Source organism: Hyposmocoma kahamanoa, unplaced genomic scaffold (assembly GCF_003589595.1).
Source record: "Hyposmocoma kahamanoa isolate Upper Pololo Valley unplaced genomic scaffold, ASM358959v1 100021, whole genome shotgun sequence".
Lineage (NCBI taxonomy): Eukaryota > Metazoa > Arthropoda > Insecta > Lepidoptera > Cosmopterigidae > Hyposmocoma > Hyposmocoma kahamanoa.
In genome coordinates this window covers 2,356,736-2,379,507 of record NW_020653200.1, presented here as the reverse complement: position 1 = coordinate 2,379,507, position 22,772 = coordinate 2,356,736, and the positions used below count along the sequence as shown (strand labels likewise).

At 35.6% G+C, this 22,772-nt stretch overlaps 2 protein-coding genes across 4 annotated transcripts in view; one reads left to right on the top strand and one right to left on the bottom strand.

Annotated features, from left to right (window-relative positions):
• The first annotated feature begins 470 nt into the window (after positions 1–470).
• LOC113231604 (longitudinals lacking protein, isoforms H/M/V-like) lies at positions 471–20,940 on the top strand. Of its 2 annotated transcripts, XM_026466103.1 has the most exons (10): positions 471–901; positions 3,190–3,268; positions 3,546–3,728; positions 4,023–4,154; positions 4,450–4,625; positions 4,864–5,050; positions 9,815–9,869; positions 19,895–20,085; positions 20,321–20,466; positions 20,642–20,940. In XM_026466103.1, exons 3-10 carry the CDS (start codon positions 3,555–3,557, stop codon positions 20,817–20,819), a joined length of 1,239 nt encoding a protein of 412 aa, XP_026321888.1. In that variant the 5' UTR covers positions 471–901; positions 3,190–3,268; positions 3,546–3,554; the 3' UTR covers positions 20,820–20,940. The 2 variants fall into 2 exon arrangements, with proteins under 2 accessions (XP_026321888.1, XP_026321805.1); XM_026466020.1 differs by lacking the exons at positions 19,895–20,085; positions 20,321–20,466; positions 20,642–20,940 and adding an exon at positions 11,972–14,394 and having other exon boundaries at positions 480–901.
• The window catches only part of LOC113231250 (tyrosine-protein phosphatase non-receptor type 61F), a 125,249-nt gene continuing 123,410 nt past the window's right edge, over positions 20,934–22,772 (bottom strand). For both annotated transcript variants that reach the window (XM_026465519.1, XM_026465603.1), the window contains exon 9: positions 20,934–21,213. In XM_026465519.1, the coding sequence (XP_026321304.1) occupies positions 21,051–21,213 (163 nt within the window). In that variant the 3' untranslated portion in view covers positions 20,934–21,050. The remainder of the gene's footprint in view (positions 21,214–22,772) is intronic.

Below are 22,772 nucleotides of genomic sequence, written 5' to 3'. Positions count from 1 at the left end.
CTACTATGTTTTACCAAGTATTGTCTTTGTAATGTGACACTGTTGTATACACTGCATAGTTCGATTTTAAGATTCAATCTGATACCTAGTATTATACAATATTCCGAATTGACAATCTTCTAATTACTTAATTATTTAATAGGGTAAAAATAATGATTCATGGATCTTAAAAAGCAAATTAATTTATGTTACTACAATAAATGCTACACATATAACAATTTTCAATACATAAAATATACAAATATTGTAATGTTAACGACATAAATTATTATAGAAAACTAAATTAAGAGTTTCGGGAATTGATTAAAAATAATCGTGAATGTGCCATCGATTTTTATTTCATAACAGCACTAGAGGAAGACCAAAATATAATGTTACCATTTCTCACAAAGTAAAAGAGCAGTAACTATAAGGGTTATTTTGTAAAAGAATACAGAGGTCCTGAAATAAGTCAGAAATAGCATTGTGGTCTGTTTCAGTTTGAGGGTAGTATTCCAAAACTGTACTCAATGCTCAAGTCAGGACTTAAGTATGATTTCAAGCACTGGAAATACGAATACTTAATGGCAAGTACTTGAGTATGATTTCTAGTGCTTTAAATCAGACTCAAGTCCTGATTTGAGCATTGAGTAGAGTTCTAGAATACGACCCTTAGAACTTACTGTAAAATATAATTCAGTGTTTCTCCAAAAAGATTTGTATTACTTATTAACTTGAAATTAAATACTTTTTATCTGTATTTGCGGCAAAAAGTCAACAAATGCAAAGAAACATCCTTTTTTATGGCAACATTGGTCGGCGTGGGTTCTGTTCTCTGGTGAAATTGGTGGCGTGGGTAATCCACGGTGGGTTTATCGTATCGTTAATTTTGTAGCAATAAGCCAGGCGCTGGCGATAATTGGTGAGTTGAAAATCATTTTACTTGTTTACTGTGTCCATGATGACGACATTGTTATTGATTGATGTCATCGTGACTGGGGTGGTCTTTCGTCATCCCGTGTATTTTTTTATCCATGCAGTTGCGAACGGTGAAGTCGTTTTTGGGTATGGCGATGTGATTTGTTGCGCTTGGTGAGTGTTTTGCGGTTAGTTTAGAGTGTAAGAATGCATGTTTTGGTGATAGACATAGAGTTGTTTTAATGTCTGACGAGCGCAGAGCGCCCGTGTAGCACCCACGGCTGTTTGCCCACAAAGGATTCGCTGGACAACATGAACCCCATTGTGTGCGTAGAAGTGCCTTGTCTAGGCATAACATTGATACGAGCCCTCGTAACACCTAATTGTGTAAAATAAATGCACTCAAAACAATAAGCCAGGAGGAAAATTTATGCAATTGTTCAATAATACCAATTGGAAGTCAATTGTAATGTTGTTGATCAATTTATTGCTGTTTACATTACATTTTTTTATAGATACAATATTAAAAAATAAATTTATGTTGATTTTGACCATTTACCTACAGATTGATACTATGTATGTATATATGTTCCTTGTGCACAGTAATAAAAATATTCAAATACGCACATGGTATATATACTATACCTTTATTTTATGTTCAATTAATGTAAGTGATATGTAATATATTAATTCATCGTAATTTTAACTTATATTTAAAAAAAGTGGTTATGCCACTTTTACTTGGAGGAAATATACAAACATTTTGAAAATTTGGTAATATAAAAATAGCAGTAGTGACTTGTTTGTCCAAACATATTTTCCATTAACTTTTTCATTAATATGCAAGGTTATTTAATAAACCCACCTGGTGTAACCCTTGCACCCCTACCATTGTTTGACAGTTTTCTATTTAATATCACATATTAAGACGTATCTGTATAGATGGACTGTACTATAATGTACAGTAATACCTAATCCAAACACTATATTTCTTGACAGCCCTAATTAAAGTATTTGCCACCAAAAATATAGGCAGCTTTATTAGATAGTGTCTTTGATTTATGGTAACAAACAAATTTTCAAAAGAGTGCATTGGTTTATATTATAATTAAAATAAAACAATAAAACATTTTTTCCTTGATAAGTCTATTGAATAAACAAAAGTTGATTATAAACACAAATTCCTGCACTTTGAAAATAACCATTGTTTTATAAGATATTGCATATGCGAAGACTTAAACATTTGTTGATAGCTTTTGTTTATTTCAATTTGTATGCTCCTTTATTAACTAAATTGGTTTTAAACTAGCTTATTCATGGTTGTTGCAATGTAAAGAATTGTACACTTGTTAATAATTACTTATGATGTTACTAGATGAGCCACCTAGAAAACAGTACTTTTAATGTAAAAATAATAAAATAACAGTACAGGGTGACTAACAAATACAAAATAAATGTAACTGTTGTTAAGTGGCCAATGCAAAGTGCAAAATTGTGCATGCATTTCATATCACAGCTGCAAGAGTTCTAGAAGGGTATGTGCAGTTTCTTATTTAAACTTATGTATATGAAAATCTGATTTATATGATTGTCTGGTTTAAGAGACACATTTTAGGCAAAAACAGTTCTAACTAGTACAGTTTTTATGCTCAATGGATGTTAGTTACTTGATACCCTGTCCTTCACATGTCATACTTACAGCTTATTTTAATATTTTACTTCATCTCTTAGTTACATTATTTCAATTGTAATATCACCTAAATTTTTTGTGTTATGAATAATGAAAGTATTTTTAAAAATAATTATAAAATACAAACAGTCTGCAAACTGTCAATGTTTATAGTGTGATATGTGTATATGGATATCCAAACAGGAAATATTATGTGCAAATTTCATCGTTATTGCTATTGCTCCTTAAAAAACAATATGTAAACAGTAAAAAAGACTTCAACGGTGCGTCCAATAAATGCAAAGCGAGTGACACATATTTTTTTTAAATATGCAACACATATATTAAGCGATATTATAATGTTACCACACCATTGCTTAGTCTAGAGGAAGTATTAAGCGCCAGTTCTGCATAGATCTATACAATTTCGCATTCTTGTCAACCTGTATGTGGACTCTTTTGATAGACTATTATATGGGTGATCCTAGGAGACTAGGTCAAGAGTTCTTGGGCCGTAGTCAATCATAACGGCGTCGCGGCAAAAATGATGAAATGTTGGCTTTATTAATTTTATAACAGCCTTATTGCTTTTATTTACTTCTTCCTGTCTATTTTGTTTACAGGGACCGGTCTATCCCTTATACGACAAAGACCTGGACGTGACTTATTTAGTATTTTCCTGAGAGAAGATCTAAATCACAGGTACAAATGTTTGAAATTTGTCTTCAACTACATTAGGTGTGATCTATAGTCATTACACAATAAACATAAAAATCACCTCAGACCTTATAGGTTCTAATGACAGTGGGATTACAACGTTTCTTCCCCTATTTCCATATCATAACATCCATTGTAATAGAATTATGGTTAAATAATAAATACTAATTTCTAGTATTTTGATTGTCAAAAGTAGGCTTAAAACATACATTTGACATTTGCTAATGCTTTCTTTTATTAATTTTTTTTTTTTTGCACATAGGCATTCAGTATGGCGATGTGCCAGCAGTACAGCCTGCGATGGAACAACCATCAACCCAACTTTATTTCAATGTTCACAACGCTCCTCAACACGCAAACATTGGTAGACGTTACCCTCGCCGCCGAGGGGCGACATCTCCAGGCACACAAAGTCGTGCTGTGCGCCTGCAGCACGTATTTCCAGGTGACTTATTCAACACTGCTTATTTGCGTAAAACCATCTTATCTACTATCTTCTAGTCAGTCATCAGTTTTACTTTGTATGTAAACTTTGCGGAATCAGTGGCACACGCACACTTTAGCTACGGATACGCCGTGTGGCCGAGGATCATGGTCAAGGACGTGGGCCGTTGTTACCGCCCTAGGAGGACAAATTTATGAAAATGCAAATTATCAATAACAAGTGTGGAAAGAAATAAATTTTTAACTCAAATGTTTGTTTAGTACGTTAAAATATTATGGAAATGTTTTGTTTCAGTCATTATTTATGGACAACCCTTCGCAGCACCCGATTGTGATTCTCAAGGACGTGACCTTCGCCGACCTGCGTACTATGGTGGACTTTATGTATTATGGAGAAGTTAATGTCACTGAGGAGCAGCTCACACAGGTCGGTGCTTGCTTAATGGCACCTGCTTATTGTCTACCACAGCCATTCCGCTGTTTAGCACTCCCCAGAAAATAATACCTATATTACACGAGAGAACACGGTTCGATTCCCGATAGGTCATAGTCATATCATTTATTGCATTATGTGTCGAAAGTTATACTGTCACTCTGGCACTAACAGTACGTGGATTTTTATGAGTAAGATACTTTTGGTCGAATATCTGGAGTCTTTTTTCTTTTTGCTTGAGAGTTTCATATGCCTATGACATACGATTAACCCTTTTCGTGTTCAACAGGTGCTGGACACAGCTAAGTTGCTCAAAATCAAAGGATTAACAGAGATGCCAGATTCGACGTCGCTGCGGCGATCGCAAGGAACGTCGGCGGACTTCCAGCAGCCCGGCGATGCTCCCGGTGACTCACAGCGCCACTCTGCTTCGCCCACGAGCTCGCCCACAATGAAACGGAAACGGTTAGTCGTTTGGTCAGTCTCTTAATTACTATATGAGATTTTGTTTCGTACTGTCAAGTTAATAGCTAGACTTAATTCCGCGTTGGTATTTGCGTGTATGTCATTTTGTAAAACACGCAATTAATATGACAACGATATTGGTGCGAAAATTGCCGCGTGTCATACAATGATCTCATTATCAGACATCAGCATCAATTCCAGCACTTGAAATGTCGTTTAACTGTTATGACAATGCCAGGCGCAGGAAAAGTTCGTCCGGGTCTACGCAATTGAACACACCGCTGGAAGAAGGTCGTGGTGAGGACCAAAGTCAGGCGGTGGAGATGGTGCGTGGCGACGCAATCACACTCAGCAGCGTGCCGCAGCAGCGGCGCGTGCGCGACTTCAACGACGAACGCGAACGAATGGACGCTAATGCACAACAGGTAATTAACACGTACTAGGACATAGCTTATGTTGTTGACAAGTAATAAGAGGACATTATAAGATAGGTGTTGCTGTAGGCCGGTTGTGCTGTATATTTTCTCTGTATCAATATTCGCACTTAAAAGGTTCTGTTTCTGCAGGGGTAAATAAAATATTCAATAATCATTATAAAGTATAGGAAGTTTAAATAAAATTTCCATTACATGTTTTTACTAGTCTTGGTTCATATGTGCAACCTGCATCATTGCACACTTCCAGTACAAAGCAAGGAAATACTAAAATGAGTTTCTATTATATCAATAAACTAGTTCCACATTTTCACAATGAGGTAGTCAGAAACGCAACTAGTAATTGTTTGACGCGATGTCTCGAAGCCCATTTTGGTTTTTTTTATTAATAATGAACAGACATGTTAACAGGAAAAAATATTTTTTTAATGTATTATTATTATATCTTGTGTACTACTGAAAACATTTAGGTATCCGTAAAAAGCTGATTATTTTTACGAAGGGCAATTAAGTTGAAACTATTGACATTTGATATTATCATTGCTAACAGAATGCGAGTTTCGCAAGTTTGATCATACTTACGCGCAAGCATTCTTCATTCTTTTTAGCCGTGTCCATGATTGAATCTGTATTACTTACGTAAACTTGCTGGATGTCTGGCTCATTTGAAATTTTAAACCGAGACAATTGATAGCCGCTCAAAAAAAATCCATATAACCAGCTATTATTTTATTTATCCTACACACGTAAGTTTAAATCATAGGTTCTCAAACTTTTTGGCAATTCCACTTGGGCAAGGTAAAAAAATTTCAACATCCATACACAAAAAAATAATTGAATACACGTATTTTTTATATTAACACAAAAAATCTGAAGGAAAATATCATTGACTTACAAATAAATGGACGACGGGTCTAATACAAAAACCACGAAAAAATGTCCCAAGTCAACCTATTTAAACGTAGTGACATGTAAACGAATATGAACAAGCTAAAACTTTGAATTTAAATTGTAATGTCATCGCAGTACTGTCTAATTTTGCTTGCTTCGCTGTCAGTCGACTAAACGAAGACTAAAGTGTGAATGACGCTCTGTATACGATTTTAACGCCCTATAAGTTCGGACACTTTTTAGCGTAGACCCGACGTCCATATAATTGTAAGTCAATGGAAAATATATAATATGATGATAATTCGGGTTTTTTTTTTCAAATGTTATATACCCCTTGGACCGCATCATTGGGGCGCCCACTTTGGGAAACTATGGTTTTACTGGCATCATGTTACTTTGAAGTTGCAGATTTTGGGTTAAATTTACGAGACAGGGGTATCAGACATTACTGATATAGTATCACAAAATCACATCACGGGTGCTCCAAAGCAAAACCTAGTAAGAGAAATACTTTTTGAAAATATTTTTTAACGTAATATTACTTATATAGTAAGTGCTCGTTTAATAGTGGTGACAGCCGCTTCAAAATTCTACAATTTATCAGAGATTTCGAAACTTTAAAAACCTAGTAGTAGTGGTTGTGGCACCAATTGAAAACAGCAAGTTTTTGACACTTGTTTGGTTTTAAAGTAGTTAAAGCGCCTTTCTAGGTATTTGAATTGACAATTAGTGGATAGTGGAAGTTTACTGATACTGAGAATTTATTAATTTAATCAATACAAAACTAATAATCAAACAAAATCAAATTTTATCCCAAATTTTCTAATGCAACAACTAAACCTAATAAGTAGCAAATGCTTATATTGTGTTTAGTAACTGACCGCTATAGAAACGTTATTTATACTAAGGGTATAAAATATGTAATATATGTAAGTTGATCATCGTTTTTGTGACATCAATAATTCGTTGATTGGTACCCTACTTAATACTATTACTTTTTTACATTTAAGTTAAAGGGCGACCTTGATTTGTGTTTTAGAGCTCTCTTGTAAAATTTTTCTAAAGCACGTACTAGGTTTCGTTATGGGGTAACCGACCACTTGACGCTCATACCAAACGATCATGCTGCACATTGTTAATGGGCGGCAAGTTCCGCGTTATTTAATTCTCATCCCAACCTCAATCATCGTACATAAGTAAACTAAAAACCAACAATTAAAGATGGGCTTCAGCCATTTACACTCTGAGATGGAATCAAAACCCAAAAATGTAAACAAACAACTGTCACTGTCAAAGTGCAATCTCATAGACCATAAACATTTTTTCAGGTTTGTTTATTAACAAATTCTAACAGTTCATATTACGAGTAATAATTATAACTGAAAAATACACTTTGGGGTTAAACAACCCATAGATTATTACCCCAAGCCCAGCGCAAAAGAACCATATCCCAGAATTTTATTCATATCAGGAACAAACTATATCGTTTTCGATATCAGTGGCTAATATGTCAACATTGCCTTTTGTTATTATTCAGGGGAAATAGGGTTAAATAGTGTATTCTCATGTATAAACAAAAACCTACCTGTAGTTTTTGTGGGCTATTGTTAAAATACTAATATTAGCAAATACTTACATACTTACTTTTTACTTATTGTGTTTATTTTCTACTTTGTAACGTTTAGTTGAACCTTAAATAAGTTGCGCCTAGAAAGTTACGCATTAGGTCACGTGGAGTGTGCAACACCTCAAATTAGAATCGTGAAATAAAATACGAAACGCAAAATCAGACATTGTTTAATTACAATAATTGAGCACACTTATTTTCTAACTTATACATTTCTTTCTAAATTAAATAAAAAAAATATTTTGTTAATAAAAAAAAACATTTGTAAAACCTATTTATTTTTTCACAATTTTGGCAGACTAGAATCATGTGATCATTGCACACGTTTTAGGCATTTGGAACATTCCGTCTTTGTTTTTTGGTCCTTGATCCAAAGATATTTATGGCTTCGTTTAAAGAAGGCGACTGGACTGCTCCAGATGCTGTTTCAGGATCCTCACTTTCAAGTCTCCTTTTGTAGCGGTCGAGGAAGTGTGGGAATGTCTTCGTTTTTGTTTTCGCTCACAGTTATAGTCACTTACGATAATTTCATGATTTTGTTCGCCATCAGAAGCACTATCAATAGCTTTTTCTTCGTAGACTTTCAATTGCTGCGCAATCTCTAAATCAGTCAATGCATATACGTGGCATTTTACAGCAACCTTAAAACAAAAACAAGCAAAAACACATTACAGCATAACCTTTAAAATACTAATATATTTGTTTTATGAATGTCACTGATTGTATTGTCTGTTCACCTGTATTGTTTAAATGCATAATAATGAAAAGGTATATTTACTTACCTTACGGAATTCGTCTATACAAACTTAGCTTGGGGCGATACACACCCCAAACACGCTCTTCAAGAACAGCTATCACAAACGAGCGTAGATTACGAATGAATTTTTGAAATATAATCGTGTTTACGTAGCTACCTTGAAGATAGGCGCCGTAAGTTTAAATTTTAAAAACTTATGAGCCTAGAAACCTGCAACGAGGAGTGAAACAACACCCCACGCGACAATTAAGAGTCAAAGGAATAAATTTATCGTTTTTATTGTCGTTGTTTAAAAAAATGTGCACAGATAAATATATTACTGCAACATTATCCATATTTTTTTTCGTTCTCGCTGTTAGACCATGCACAGACGCATGTAACAACTTAAGAAACAAAAACATAACGAGTCGAATCTTTTGCGCCATCTGTAAGGTTTATACTTTAAAAAAATAGTTTTTGAACAACAGAGGTCAAAAACCGTGGTACTTTTATTTATACATAAAACAAAAATACCCTTTTTTTGCCTTTTAATTTCGGTAAAATTCCCTTCAACTACTGTTCAAGTTAATCTTCGGTTTTTATTTATTATTCGGAAACCTTAAAACCGCTTTCTTGATGACGCTTTTTATTAAAAAAAGATGTATTTATACATATTTAATTTGAAACAAAAAGGGCAGCCAAAAGTTGTTTTTTTTTTCTCCGAAACATCGCCAATAGGACAATAAATATTTCTACTATAATCTGTTTCTTTTAGCTTAAAAATTGGGTGTTTTAAATTGTATACATACAAATATTTTGTTTGTATGCATACAATTTAACAACAATATAAAACATCTTGCATTAATTTTTAGACCTTTTTACTTTCCCTTAAAATATTTTTTTTTTGTAATGGAGCTTTGTTTATATAGTTGGACTTTAAAGGTTTTTTACTTTTGTTATTAAAATGGGATTATGAAGGTGAAGATAGAGAGAGAAAAAGGGAATTAGGCGAGAAATATGAGATTTATTAAACAATACGATATTAATAAAAATAAATATTGTATACTTATAACTAATAGTAATAGCTGAATTTTTATATAAAAGAAATGTATATAATTATATAGTATGAGTGTCGCTCCGACACAGTTTTACGGTTTGGTGACAGCTTGCGACTACGTAGCTCAACATTATGCCTATATATCGCGCCTAAAATATTCAATGAGTATTTGACGCAATCAGTTCTAACCGCGGAAAAAAGTCAACGCACCGCCCGCTAGATATACCATGTCAGGGATAGTTTTATACGAATGTCCTTAATTATGACTCGGAAGTGATAGCACTTTAAATGTGAAGAATGAAAAACATTAATGTAATCATCTAATAACAATGAACGATATAGCAATTGAATGGCAACAGGAAATAGCCTATTACGATCTTTACATGGACCAATACGCTTTACTGACACTTCGCAATTTATATGAATGTATTTTTTTTGTTTTAGTCCACTGAGCAACAGAACCTTGGAATGGACACTAATCCCGAAGGAATACCCCAGGGTAAGTCGCTCTAGTCTTGATCATCGTCAAAAATAAATAAATGTACTATACAATCAGTAGGCGCTACTTTAAGACCAGATACACACGGCGACTTTTGCAGCGATTCATTACCGATACAGTCGCTAATCGTCTACCTTTTCACACACGTTTTTAATGATTCAACATGTTATCGGGCACAGTGCAATTACGCATAATTGTCGTGGAAATCAAATTAGCATGATTTACGGGAATATATTTTTTGTTAACATTCCGTAGACAACTTAAATTAATGCTTACTTTGTAGTAATGAAAGTCGTAACCATTGAAATAACAAAGTAATAACTTTAAATTCCTTTCTGTGAAATTTGATTTAGTGCAGATATGCGCTTTTTACCAATACTATATACACGAATTTGGACTATCCCCGATGTTAAACGACTGCATCGATGGACTCGCGCGTTTGTATGAATGCATTCGCCTATAATTGGGAAGTGTCGCGATTCAATCGCGCGTTTCACAAACACTCGTTTGTATCGCTGCTAAAAGTTTGCCGTGTGAAACCGCTCATAACGTCACCAAAAAGCAAAGTTACTGTTAAAGAAAAAAGTTCAGTCCAAAAAAGATTGTACCATTTTCTTGACAGTTAATGGTCTCACCCGCCTTGTATGTATATGTATGCCATAATGTGATATCGTTATATGAACTCCATATGCTATAAAGGGTTGTATAAATGTTTTTTGTAAATTACTTTACAATTAATTCACTTTATTAATGAGGTGGCGATGTGTAACGAAACTATGTCTCGCCAACGGAAACATTCAAAATTATGTTATGCGAACAGGAGTACTTTAAAATAATTTTAACTTTGCAGAAGATAATATAAAAGGTACATTACCTTCTACTTCATCTACCTATCTGAATACAAGAAGCTTTATCTGTATTTTGATCTACGAACTTTTAAAATTATTAGTCAGTTTACTCGTACCACCTTGTAGCTGTGTGTGTTTTGCACACCGCGCCACTAGTTTAAAACTGGTTTGGCATAAGGTATTTCAATATTTTGATTTCATATTACATTTTTATAGGTTTTTTAGTGTTATTGTGCGCAAAATGAGGTGTTGTATTCATAAGAGAAAAACTAAAAATGCGTTTGTCTCACTCTCTTTTCTCGAATATATTGTCTGAAAGTCACAACTATCTTTTTGTGTCTAGAGAGGCCATTTACCACTCTGGACACACGTTCCCTCACTCAATCTGGTAATTTCGCAACCTATCATAGTGTCATACTGTCATTTTAGGATTTGATTGTTTTGTCGTGTCGATTTTGGATATTCACATAAATGCCTATCGTTAGTATACATGACAACTTTAGTCAAATTTGATATTCATGTGTGGTGAGTGCTATTTAAGAATTTGTAGTTCAGCTTGAAATGTTCGTCCTACTGCACATTTTATTTAAACAAATATTTCGATTTCATTTTTAAAATTATTAAATACTTGGTATATCCATACTGTAAGTATATAAAAGCTCTCTCGGCGATGTTATTATGACATAGACATAGATAATTAGGCAATTTCTTAAACTAATAATAAAAGGTAAACACTTTGTGTGCTGTTCATTGCGTTTTTTGTCTAAGTAGGCCACACAACATTCGTACTTATAAACTTGAAATTCAACATTCAGACAGACAGAGAGAGAAACGAGATTATAGATATTACGAAGTAAAAGAAGACACAAGAAGGCGACATTTGTGTTTATGGTCTCTTTGTTGTTTGACATTTGCGGCTTGTTCCGACGGTCACAATTCGCCAGCCTGGTATTTATTTGTATATGTGTTTCATCTATCATTCTAATGTTGATTTAATTTTCTTTTCAGCCTTTTAAATTTTGATTATCCAACTTTATAATGCTTTGTGTTTTTAATGTGAAATATCAGCAATATATATTTTAATTCTATATATTATTGCTCATAAAAAGTTATTTTTTATTTGTTGTATAAATACCGGGCTGCGTTTGTTTTCCAGGGAAGGGAGATCAATGACAATTGTAGATTCTGTATGTATAAAATTGAAGTTAGTGTAATTTAGCAATGTTCTTAAAAATCGTTTATCTCTCTTCCCAGGAGGAGGACAATGGAGTATGATGGAGCACACGTATCCGCGGTACTCGAACGCGTGTATCAGCGGTGGCCTGCAGCCGGAGCCGGGCATGTACATCAACAACGTGATAAATCCGCATATGGGGGACATGGGTGATTACGGGCAGGCGCTTGGGGTGACTCACCCGTCGCCGGGCCCCTCGTGTGTCGATGCGCCGCCGGCTGGCGACCAGCCACCGCCGCAACAAACCAAGCGCCGCCGCACCACCAACCCTCAATCCGAAGAGAACTTCCAACGAGCGCTTGAAGCCGTGCGCTTCGGAGGCATCGGCTTTTGCAAAGCGGCACGCATGTTCGGCGTCAACAACCGAACTCTATGGCTTGAGTACAAGAAGAAAGGCTATCCCAACAACCGACCCAGCATTAAAAGCCGCATTAAACGCGAACACACCACACCCCCGCCGCGCGACCTTAAAGAAGAGGCGCCGCCGCAGCCTGAACAGCAAATGGCGTTGATCTGCCCGCCGCACCCCGTGCCTGTTAGCTTCATCGACTCACGGCCAATGGATTTCCCATTACAGGGTGTGCCGCACAATTCTCCCCTCAACATTTTAGGCGTGAATTTTAATTCCATCCAATAGAACGCGGCGTGCGGCGCGGTAGGTGACGAGTCATACTCCTTGTGACCCGAGTGGCCGGGCGCGGATCTGGCGTCCGCCGTCGCCGACGTCCCGCCCTTGGTGCCGCCCGCGCCCGCCCCCTCGCCCCCGCGCCCGCACCCGCGCTACGATCTCTATATGCACATGTCGCTGTAAACCGACGTGCAAAAAAGTGCACCTCCTAAACGCCCTTTGATAGGACCATTACATGGGCTCCACTACGAGCAAGGAATAAAATATGTAAATATTAGTTACCCCGCCAGTATTACACGTACTATCACTAGCGTATTATTATAATGAGATATCCCATAGTCGTATGTAATGCACACGCTACGTAGCGATGTCCTCGCCGACACGCATTCTTAGAGTTAAGTTGAATCGATAATAATGATAAGTTTATATGTAAATCGGCCAGTGCAGATATTTTGTGATAATGACAATTATTAATTTTATCAATGTATAAATGCTCGATCTGCGCTGACCTTGAGGGCTAATTCAGACTGAGTACACAAAATCGTATCAAGTATCAGTAGCACAGTCTGAATTATACTTAGTCCGGCTTAGTTGCCCGGCGTTTGTTGAACGAACCGTTCGAACCGTCTTTGCCATAATCAATTATGTATATTAGATCTCAATAGAGCCGTAAGTTGTGAATGAATCGGTACAGTAGAACGCTTTTAAATTTGCACAAGTAGGTTACGCGTTGAGGTAAATGAAATGTGATAGCGAATTTGTAACGTTATGATATTGGGGAAGTGCACGCGGCTGCTGGCTACGGCACCTCACTTTTTATACTTAATTATATTTACTACATTTTATTCAGTCAACTTTAGGAACACAAAAATGGAACTCCAATTTGAACAAAACTATAATTTCGAAGTGTAGACCAAGTTTGTCTGTACACTTATCGACAAACAATCTCTCCATCTATAAAGTTACGGGCTTTCCATTGAACCAGCCCAAAACCTCGACAATATGAATCGTGTTCTAAATAAAAACAAAATGTGAATCTTCGGACGGACTAATACCCTGTTAACCAGTAAAGTTGCATAAAAGTCGTTCAAGTGTTTGATGAATAGTTTTTTAAAAGTAGACTCTTTAAAATTGCAGCCGCCCGTGTCAACAATTGCCATTAACATTTATCGTAACTACCTCTAGTTTAGTATTCCTTTCACAAGTCACTTTTGTACGGACAACGGCACATCATACTACACATTTGTGTTCGAAAATCGCCTCCAACGCAACGGAACAAGATACGTCAATGTGTAGCTTGATGTGCTAGCGTGTACAGCAGCCAAAAACGACTTAAGTATTATTTTTTAATTCAACATTGAATTTTAATAACGGTATGCTAAAATTGTAATTAAGTTTTTTATATGTGTTCTTCGTACTTATTAATAAGTACTTTTTTATATTATTGCTATTGCGATTACTTTTTATGGTCCCTTTTGTCGGACTAAATGTATGGCAGTGAATAGGCCGCTTTTTTATAAACGGTCGCTGTGGTCACAGGACACGTACTAGATGGAAGTAAATGTACTATTCATTATTTTATACTGAATGCGATTCGAGCGCAATAAATATTCTATATAGCAATATTTGTGGATTGAAGAATTATTAATATCGATTCATTTTGATACAACGCTACCTTTGTTCGTGTTTTTAAGTTAAATTTGACGCTAAATTCTGAAGAGTTATTCCCAAACTGGTTTTGCATTATTAGCCATTCATTATCTTGACTTTTTTCTTATCAAAGCTTATTTGTCTACATTTTTTATATTATAATTTTATAAATATTTTGTTATAATGCTACATAATGAAATTAAGATAAGTTTTATCTTTAGCAGCGTTTAGGCAACTCTTATGAACAATATATCACTAAATGAGATCTCGGATTTTGTATAGTAACGTGGGAAGTTACAGTTTTGGTCAGCGTACAAGAAATGAACATTTAAGCCGTAGAAATTATCTTGCAACTTCGCTAGGGTGATTGAAAGGTTTAAATCATTCGGAAAACTGGTCGAGTGATCCCGTGTAGGAGTTCGCGCGGCTTCACAATCAGAAGTACCGAATTTGCCGAAAGTGTAATCGAGCTAGGTTCCGAGATAACATTTTGCGGCGGCAAATTTTTGACAATATTTATTAGTGGTAAGATTTTGTTAGATTAAGGCAGCTTTATAGAAACAAAACCGTTATTGATTGGTATTAAAACAGCAAAGAAATTCATAGCTGCACAAAATACAAAAATCATTTAGATTTTCTAGTTCTAAAACGTGTGTATAACAGTCTATTCGATTTTAACTTAAATTCTTTAGCGCTCCAAAATCTTTACAAAATATCAAACTTGTACGATGGTCAAAAGTGTTGTCTTTTCTGAAGTTAGGCTATAGGTTAGTGATCCCAAGTGTAAACTATAGTATATAATATTAGAGATACAATATCATGCATTTATAGGTAGATTAGTGTAGAATAGAGTTAACTTGCATACGCGAATTTTAGTCGTGTGAACGTATCATGAACGGTACTAGTGTTTCGATTTAAGATATAAGGGGTACGTACTCTTTTTTTATTCTTTAATACGATGACGAAATATCCCTCAGCTGAGGTGTTGCTGGACAACACAAAGCGATTCTCATCTTTTTCACGAGGAAACCTGCATTTGCCCTAATAACATTGCCTCGCGAGGTAATTATTATACATGATAATGATTTATTATTATTAACAAATCAAAACAAATCCGTTTACTCGTTGGGGCTAGCATCCACGTAAGTTGATGCAAATGATAAAAAATTTGATGTATCCACAGTACGTACTCTGAGTGTAGCGGACGCGTACATAACTTTAATCAAATACGCGTGCGCGTGTATTGCGGTATCACACCGCAAAATGTCAATTGAAATAATTTGTGTACACTTATGTTTATTATTTGAACCTTAAAACAATATGGCCTAATATGTATTTACTACATACATTTCACTGTTGAATTAATGCGGCCTAATTCGCATAGAGCGTGTACATTTTAAAATGTGCGGAGGAGCGATTCAGAACAAAATAGTTGCAATATAGACGAGTGTCAATACGTGTCGTAATATACCAGTTATAACCTTCTCTAATCTCTTATACCACAAGAAATATAAGAGGTTATCGCCTGATAGCCTCTTATATTTGTTGTGAGTAGAGTTAGAAGCCACGGTAAAACTGTTTTTGCCTAGGTAAGGTAAATAGAACGATGTTGGTCGGTAAATGAAGTACAGTCGATGACCCTTGTTGTCTGACCACGGCAGCTAATCAGAATATTTTAGTATACGTGACAACTGACCGTATGTATATTATCTGTAACGTAGACTACCGTTAGTACTTATATTCAACCTACTTAATGAGTATTATATTTTTCTATTGTATTAGATTTACAAGGATTTATTTTATTTGTGTGCGAAGATCTCTTATTTTTGACTGATTTTTTACTTCTACATTTTAAAGAAACTCATTTTATCTAATGCGGCATAAGGAGCCGTATTTGTCGATCCGTGTACATAGGTTGTATATATTTATAAATAAGCAATAAGTATACAGGGCCGTTAATGGAATCTTTACTAGATTTAGTTTGGGAATGACCCAATCTATCTATTTTAACTTTTGTAACTTGGAAGTGTGAACTTAAAAGATTTTGCAAGCTTGCAACGGCAGTTTGTTCGATTCGTATGTGAAGTAAGTAATTATATGAATAGGTACGACTTCATGTTAATTAATGTTCTTCTAAAGATTTTATTAACACCTGTGCAAAAGCAGGCATAACGCAAATTCTTAAGACTGCGTACATACATCACACTGTAATGTCTATTATTATTTGTGCCATTTTCGTACTGTCGCAAACAGAAGGTGTATTGCGTTGCTGTACGATGTTAGACCACCCGTAATTGGTTATTGGCGTCAAAACCATATACGAGTGCAACGTTGGTTAAAATTCAATTAGTGCACACTGTTTTGGTTACATTGACAGCTATTATAGATTAATCCCAACCCAACTAGACCATCTAGTAAGCCCACAGGAAGTTTCTTTCGTTGGAAGGAGGAAAACCTAAAATATCATCTAACTTCAGACTAATACCTCCTCACGACTCGACCCTATAATTACTGGCGGGATGTGCGCCCATCTTTTTTGTGATCCCTGATATTAAAACTAATTTTAATATGTAGTAATGTCCAACAACGCTACAACGAATTTACATAGACCTTATTCTCCGTGTTTTGGGCTTGTTTACACTGTCATAGTTGTCAGGAGATTAACGGTGATCACAATGTATGAAATTACTGTTCGCAGAGTAAACGTTTGTTTTTGTTTAAACGTCATTTTACGGAATTAGCTTCCTATATGCTCCTTTCTAATAGACACATAAATAATGTGCATGAAGAGGAAGAACTGATAAGCAATAATTTTTGTGTTAACCACAAAAATTCTAAAATTGAGATGTTGATGCCAAATTATAGCTAATCGTCTCGTCTACATTTTAATTTGAAACCTCCGTATGTGAAAAATATTATAAAAAACAGTTGACATAAATCCCATTACCCACAACCACAAAAATAATCTTTAGACGTCATTTTCTCAAAACTATGTTCTTGTTGGTTGATATATTGTTACCAGCCAGCATCCTATTATCCCAGTACTCTTTTAAACCACACGCTACACTCCTTCGGTCGGCGACTGTACAGTATATAGTATCAGTATTGTTACTCAGTAGTAATGTCGCTTACCCCATTTGTACCCCAGTGGTGTTCCTTGTGACGACACAAGAGCACATACGATGTCGTGCGTAGCACAAAACATTGTAAAATAGTATGCGCGGCCATACACTGAAAGTATACAAACTGTCGATATTTAGCACTGCAATTGTAATTGCCTACAAACAATGCGTAAGGATCAATTTTCTGTAGGCGATTTTGACAATTTGTATTTTATCAGTGTGTTACCTTTCGTACCAAAACAAATAATAAAACTTATGATTATTTTGTACATTGGTTTTTTTATTTCAAATTACCTCCTTTATAAACGTTAATTGTAAATAAGTGCGTCAAGTTAAAGTTTAACTTCTACTCTAATAGCAGACAAGTTAAACGGAAGGGAAGAAAGAGCTTCAAATGAGAGAAACATAACTTGACAGCCACTCTTCATAGGTAAAATAAATTTTGTTGAACATCCTTTTTACGAACTCCCAAAAATGCGTTTAATTGTCTGGGATTGTACAGTCAACAGCATATCAAGCAGTACACTTTCGTTCGTATATCATCACCTCCACTATTCAACAACGGAATAAGATCCGTCAATGTGTAACTTGGTATGTTGCTGTCCGTACGTGAAGTATACAAAGTGTGAATGTTTAAGTACAAACTTCGCTCTCGGCAGTAAAATGTATTTCTTATGTATACACTAACGATTTACAAAGTCCATATAAGGCTCAATTTACTATGCTGCGAAACGGAATGGAAACTTAATTTTGTAACAAAATAATACATAGCATAATAAATCATGTCAATTGTGTAACGTACAAACTAGATACGGTAATTCCAGAGACTGCTCGAAACTTCTCGGGAAGACGCACGACCTATTTGTTTTTCTATCCAGAAAGTAAGTGAGATGATAAGACAACAAACTTATCTGGAAACTAAGGGCCTGTTAAGCGATAACCAATACGGTTTCCGGATGGGAAGATCCACTGATCAAGCTTAATTTTATCAACATGATTGTTCAAGACCTTGATTATAGAAAGAAAAGTTTGGCCATTTTCCTTGATTTAAAAAAAGCGTTGGATGCTGTATCACATTCTATTTTATCATCCAAATTAGAATCACTTGGCACACGCGGCACTCAATTTTTACTTTTCCAAAGTTACCTCACCGGCAGAACCCAACGTGTTATCGTCGATCATTACACTAGTGTTGCCCTCTCCATCTGCTACGGAGTTCCCCAGAGCAACATAGTGGGACCTACCCTATTTCTAGTCTACGTTAATGACCTGTGCAATTTGCCTATTCCTGAAGATCAAATAACGGCTTTTGCCGATGACACCGGTCGATACTTTTCTGGAGATATCTGGGATGGGAATATAGCCTGTTCTCTCTAAATATTTCAAAAACAAAATAACCTTAACCTTGTAACCTTCTTTATTTTTTTTTAATAATCGTGTGATAATATGCTTGGTAGGATCTGGAGGGTGCTCCATTATCACTGCTCACTCCCCCCAATGTTCCAACATCCCCTGTTCTTGCCCTTGTCTAGAGAAAACAAACTAATTTAAACACCTAGGCGACCTATCTTAACCTATATTTTATTGCACTGGAGCGTTCTCAGCGGGCTTTGCTTAAACTTTGCACTTTCAATCATAAGCTTTTCCCCACGCATTCCCTTTATCAACATTGTGCGGTCCTTATGGTCCGCCAGTTGTACATTGTTTGTACTGTTCTCCTACAACATCGAAGAAATCACTTGGTCGCTAAATCCTACCATTATAATACCAGTTTCAGTCATAGAATCTTTTGTTTTCTTGGGCCATACTTTTATAACTCTATTCACCGGGCATTAGACATACACTCTCTTCTCAAAAACAAATGCAGGAGAACAGTGTTAACTTGGTTGCAGAACCTTAACTACGAAGAAACAGAAGCTCTCCTTCAACCGGCTGCGTGAAGCGCTCCTGTGAATTCTGTTCTGTATAAATACACTCTCACTCTTTGAAATACACACGAGTGCACACTCACACACATAAACACACACTCACAGACGCATGCACACACTCACCCACACAGAGAGAGAGAGAGAGACACACACACAGAGTGATCAATTGATCTCACATACCGTACATAAGTATATATTACATTACCAATTTATTACCGTTTTTATAATGTAAAATCATTTTAAAACTTTTATTTTGATGCTGTATAATTCTTATATCCTGAAATTAGACTGTATTACATTATAATATAGAAATTCTATTGTATAGTACCAACAATCTAAGCACATAAATACTGATAGCATCCTCGGCTTTATTGAATAATAAACTATTATTATTATTCGTTATTTAATTAGTACGTTACGTAATTGACAAAGTTTTCACTACCATTCCTTTCCGCCGCCATGTAAATTTAGCCTTATAGTCCAATTTTGTGCATATGATTTATCACAATCGTTCGGCGATACAACAAAAAATGTTCGTACCCGTATACTGAAATCATCGTCGATCTTTTGCCTGGAGGGTAAGGAGCTATATTTAATGAAGACTGCATTCAACAGAGTCGAGCAGCAGTTACTCATCGGGTACGGCAGGGCTAAAATTGCGCCGGGCCAAGTATTTCAAGAGACAGAGTCGCGTGCAGCCCGACGATCGCGAGATGCGCAAGCAAGTTTCCGAGCCTGGACCCCCGCCGTCCACTGCTCCTCCGTTGCTGCAGAAACACGAGTCATATCCACAATATACGCCTAAGGTAATCTTCAATCACCAATCATAACGATTTTAAAAGGCTCTTTTTTTGGATTCAGTGTTCACAAGTTATAACATTTCTTACCACGGATGACTTGTTTCAGTTCGTAACAATTTCAGGATTCAGTTTACATTGAGTTCCGTACGTTACAATGCATATTTTAATATTTGTAGTTGATACGAATTTGTCTTGTGATCGATCAATTTCATCTGTATGACCTATAATAATGTGTGTACAGAAAGGGCGCGTGCGCCAGGAGTCTGAAGTGGGTTCGCTGCAGATTCGCGCGGTGCCCTCGAGCTTGTCATCGACGATGTCGCTTGAATTGCTGCCCGGCACACCACCGCCACCCGCACCGCGTGCGTCTCATACACCCGCCGTTAGGTATGTACAATTTTTCAACGTCTTCATTACAAGTAATTCTGTACTGGTTTGATGATGACGATTTACATTAATGTTAAGGCCTGTGTTATACTTTATGGATGAATGTGCTTGTTTCGTAAGTGCCACGTCTACCTACTGGCCCGTGGTTGGTCTACAGATAAACATACTATTACAGATTGGGACCCCCTCTAAGCTGCAATTTCTGCTGGAATACAGTAGACGATAGTGGGCGGATACTGAGGCGCAAGACGCAGTACCACTGCCCCGAATGCCGCACGAATCTATGCATCGTGCCCTGCTTCCACCAGTATCACGAAGGCTCCGAGGCGGACGCCACCGCTAGCGCTAGGTGAATGCCCCATCGCATACAGTCACTTACCTCCTTCGCCATCTAGTCGGTCCGATAGGCCAGCTAGATGTAAAATATTTCGTCATTGATCAAGGTGGTCAAATACACCTGGCCGAACAATTGCTTTGATCGACAAAAAAATTAAGAAAATCATAAATTACAATTGTTACCAGCGCAAATGCGTTGAGTACTAACAATCTATCGTAAAAAGTCGAATTTAAATAGATTTATAAGGTTATGGAGAAAACATAGATGTCTGTGATTTTCCCCGCTTTATGCGGTCGCTACGTCGGTATATTCCTGACTTCACGTCTTGATCTTGTCTTACTTGTGAACACCTTGAACACTTCCGAATTTTTAATGGTTCCGAAGAAAGCGAAGCAAGTCTGGTTTTAACACTGAAACATAAACGGTGTAACGGATTACACTCAAGTATCAGCAAGAATTTTGCAAGCAGGCAGGTATTGTAAAATTACCCTGCACTATCGATTCTGCTTAACCAAGCTGAATAAATATATGAACATTTTTCCTCATTCAAATCGTATATATATTTTTTTCGATTGCTTTAAGTGTGTAAATACATAACACGACCTTAACTAATACTTTACATTAACTAACTGTGAAAAAAATCGTATGTTATAGACGCGCATGTGCTCGACTTTCCATAGTAAAATGTTATTGTACCTCTGAGGCTGCTGAGTCTGTACTTCAAAGTATATGTTACGTCTCCTCTTATTGCTAGTGCCCAACAATGGGCATGCATGTTTACTACTTGTATGGAAATTGAGAATATTGTAAATTAAATGTAAAGTCTGTATCAATTTTATCGAGCGTTCAAATTAAATAGAAATATCTGAACATTTGGTAGCATAAATTCATTGCCTTCAGGGTGATGTAGCTTATATGTTTTTTGAAGTTGTAAAAGTTCAGATAATTTTAACAACGACGGCACTTCTGACACTCCATATTTTATGTCTAATCTTCGATGACTTTTGCTTTTATGGTAATTAGTCAAAAATATCTATAGATTTAATTTACTTACTGCAAGAATATTTAATATCATTAAGTATAGTGTAATTAAAAATTATAAATATATTTAACCACGACCTCCTGCCATTATCAATGTGATTCTATTTAATTTTTTTTGTTTTTGGAATTGTTGTATAAAGAGGTTTGAATTATTACTGGGAAATGTAAGACATTGCAATGTACCCTTTTCAATATTTGATTTACTTAGATGATTTATACATATACAAAATTAAAGTACCTTAAAATTAACTAAAATTGTAAATAAGAGCTATATTAATTTTATAAAAATATAACCGAACATTATTTTGCATGAACATAAAGTTATTGTTCTGGTTTAAAGTTAACTTTATTAGAAATATTTTTCTACCTTGTATTTGATACGGTTGAATAAGTGATTTATTTTTGTAAATAACAACTAAGTGTTGTGACTATGAATCGTCAGTCAATTTTTCTAATCTTAAAATGTGTAGCATTGTATTCACTAGATATATGGTGGTCCGTAGATAAAACACTCGTGAAAAATTTGATAAAACAATGAAGCCGTCGCGTGCATGTTTGTTTGTATTGTTCCGTGTCCAAATGTGCGATATTTTAATTTTAGAAATGTTTTGACAACTCTCAAACACCAGCATTGACTACTGTATATAGTAATTATAATTGTACATTTTTGTGATTTTTCGTTTAGTTAGTCATAAATTTGGCGGTGTCATTTAGAGTTATATTAAATTTATTTAATCTGTCTGTCAATAAATTTGAATAATGTACGTATTTGGTTTTGCTAAAATCTTATAAAGAGATGCCACTCTTTGTGTTTTCATAGTGAATCATTTGTAATATTAAAAGTTATTACGTACAGTCTCATCGTTTTATTATTATTATGATTTACGAAATGGCACTCTATAATAATAAGGCGACGAAATAATGTGAT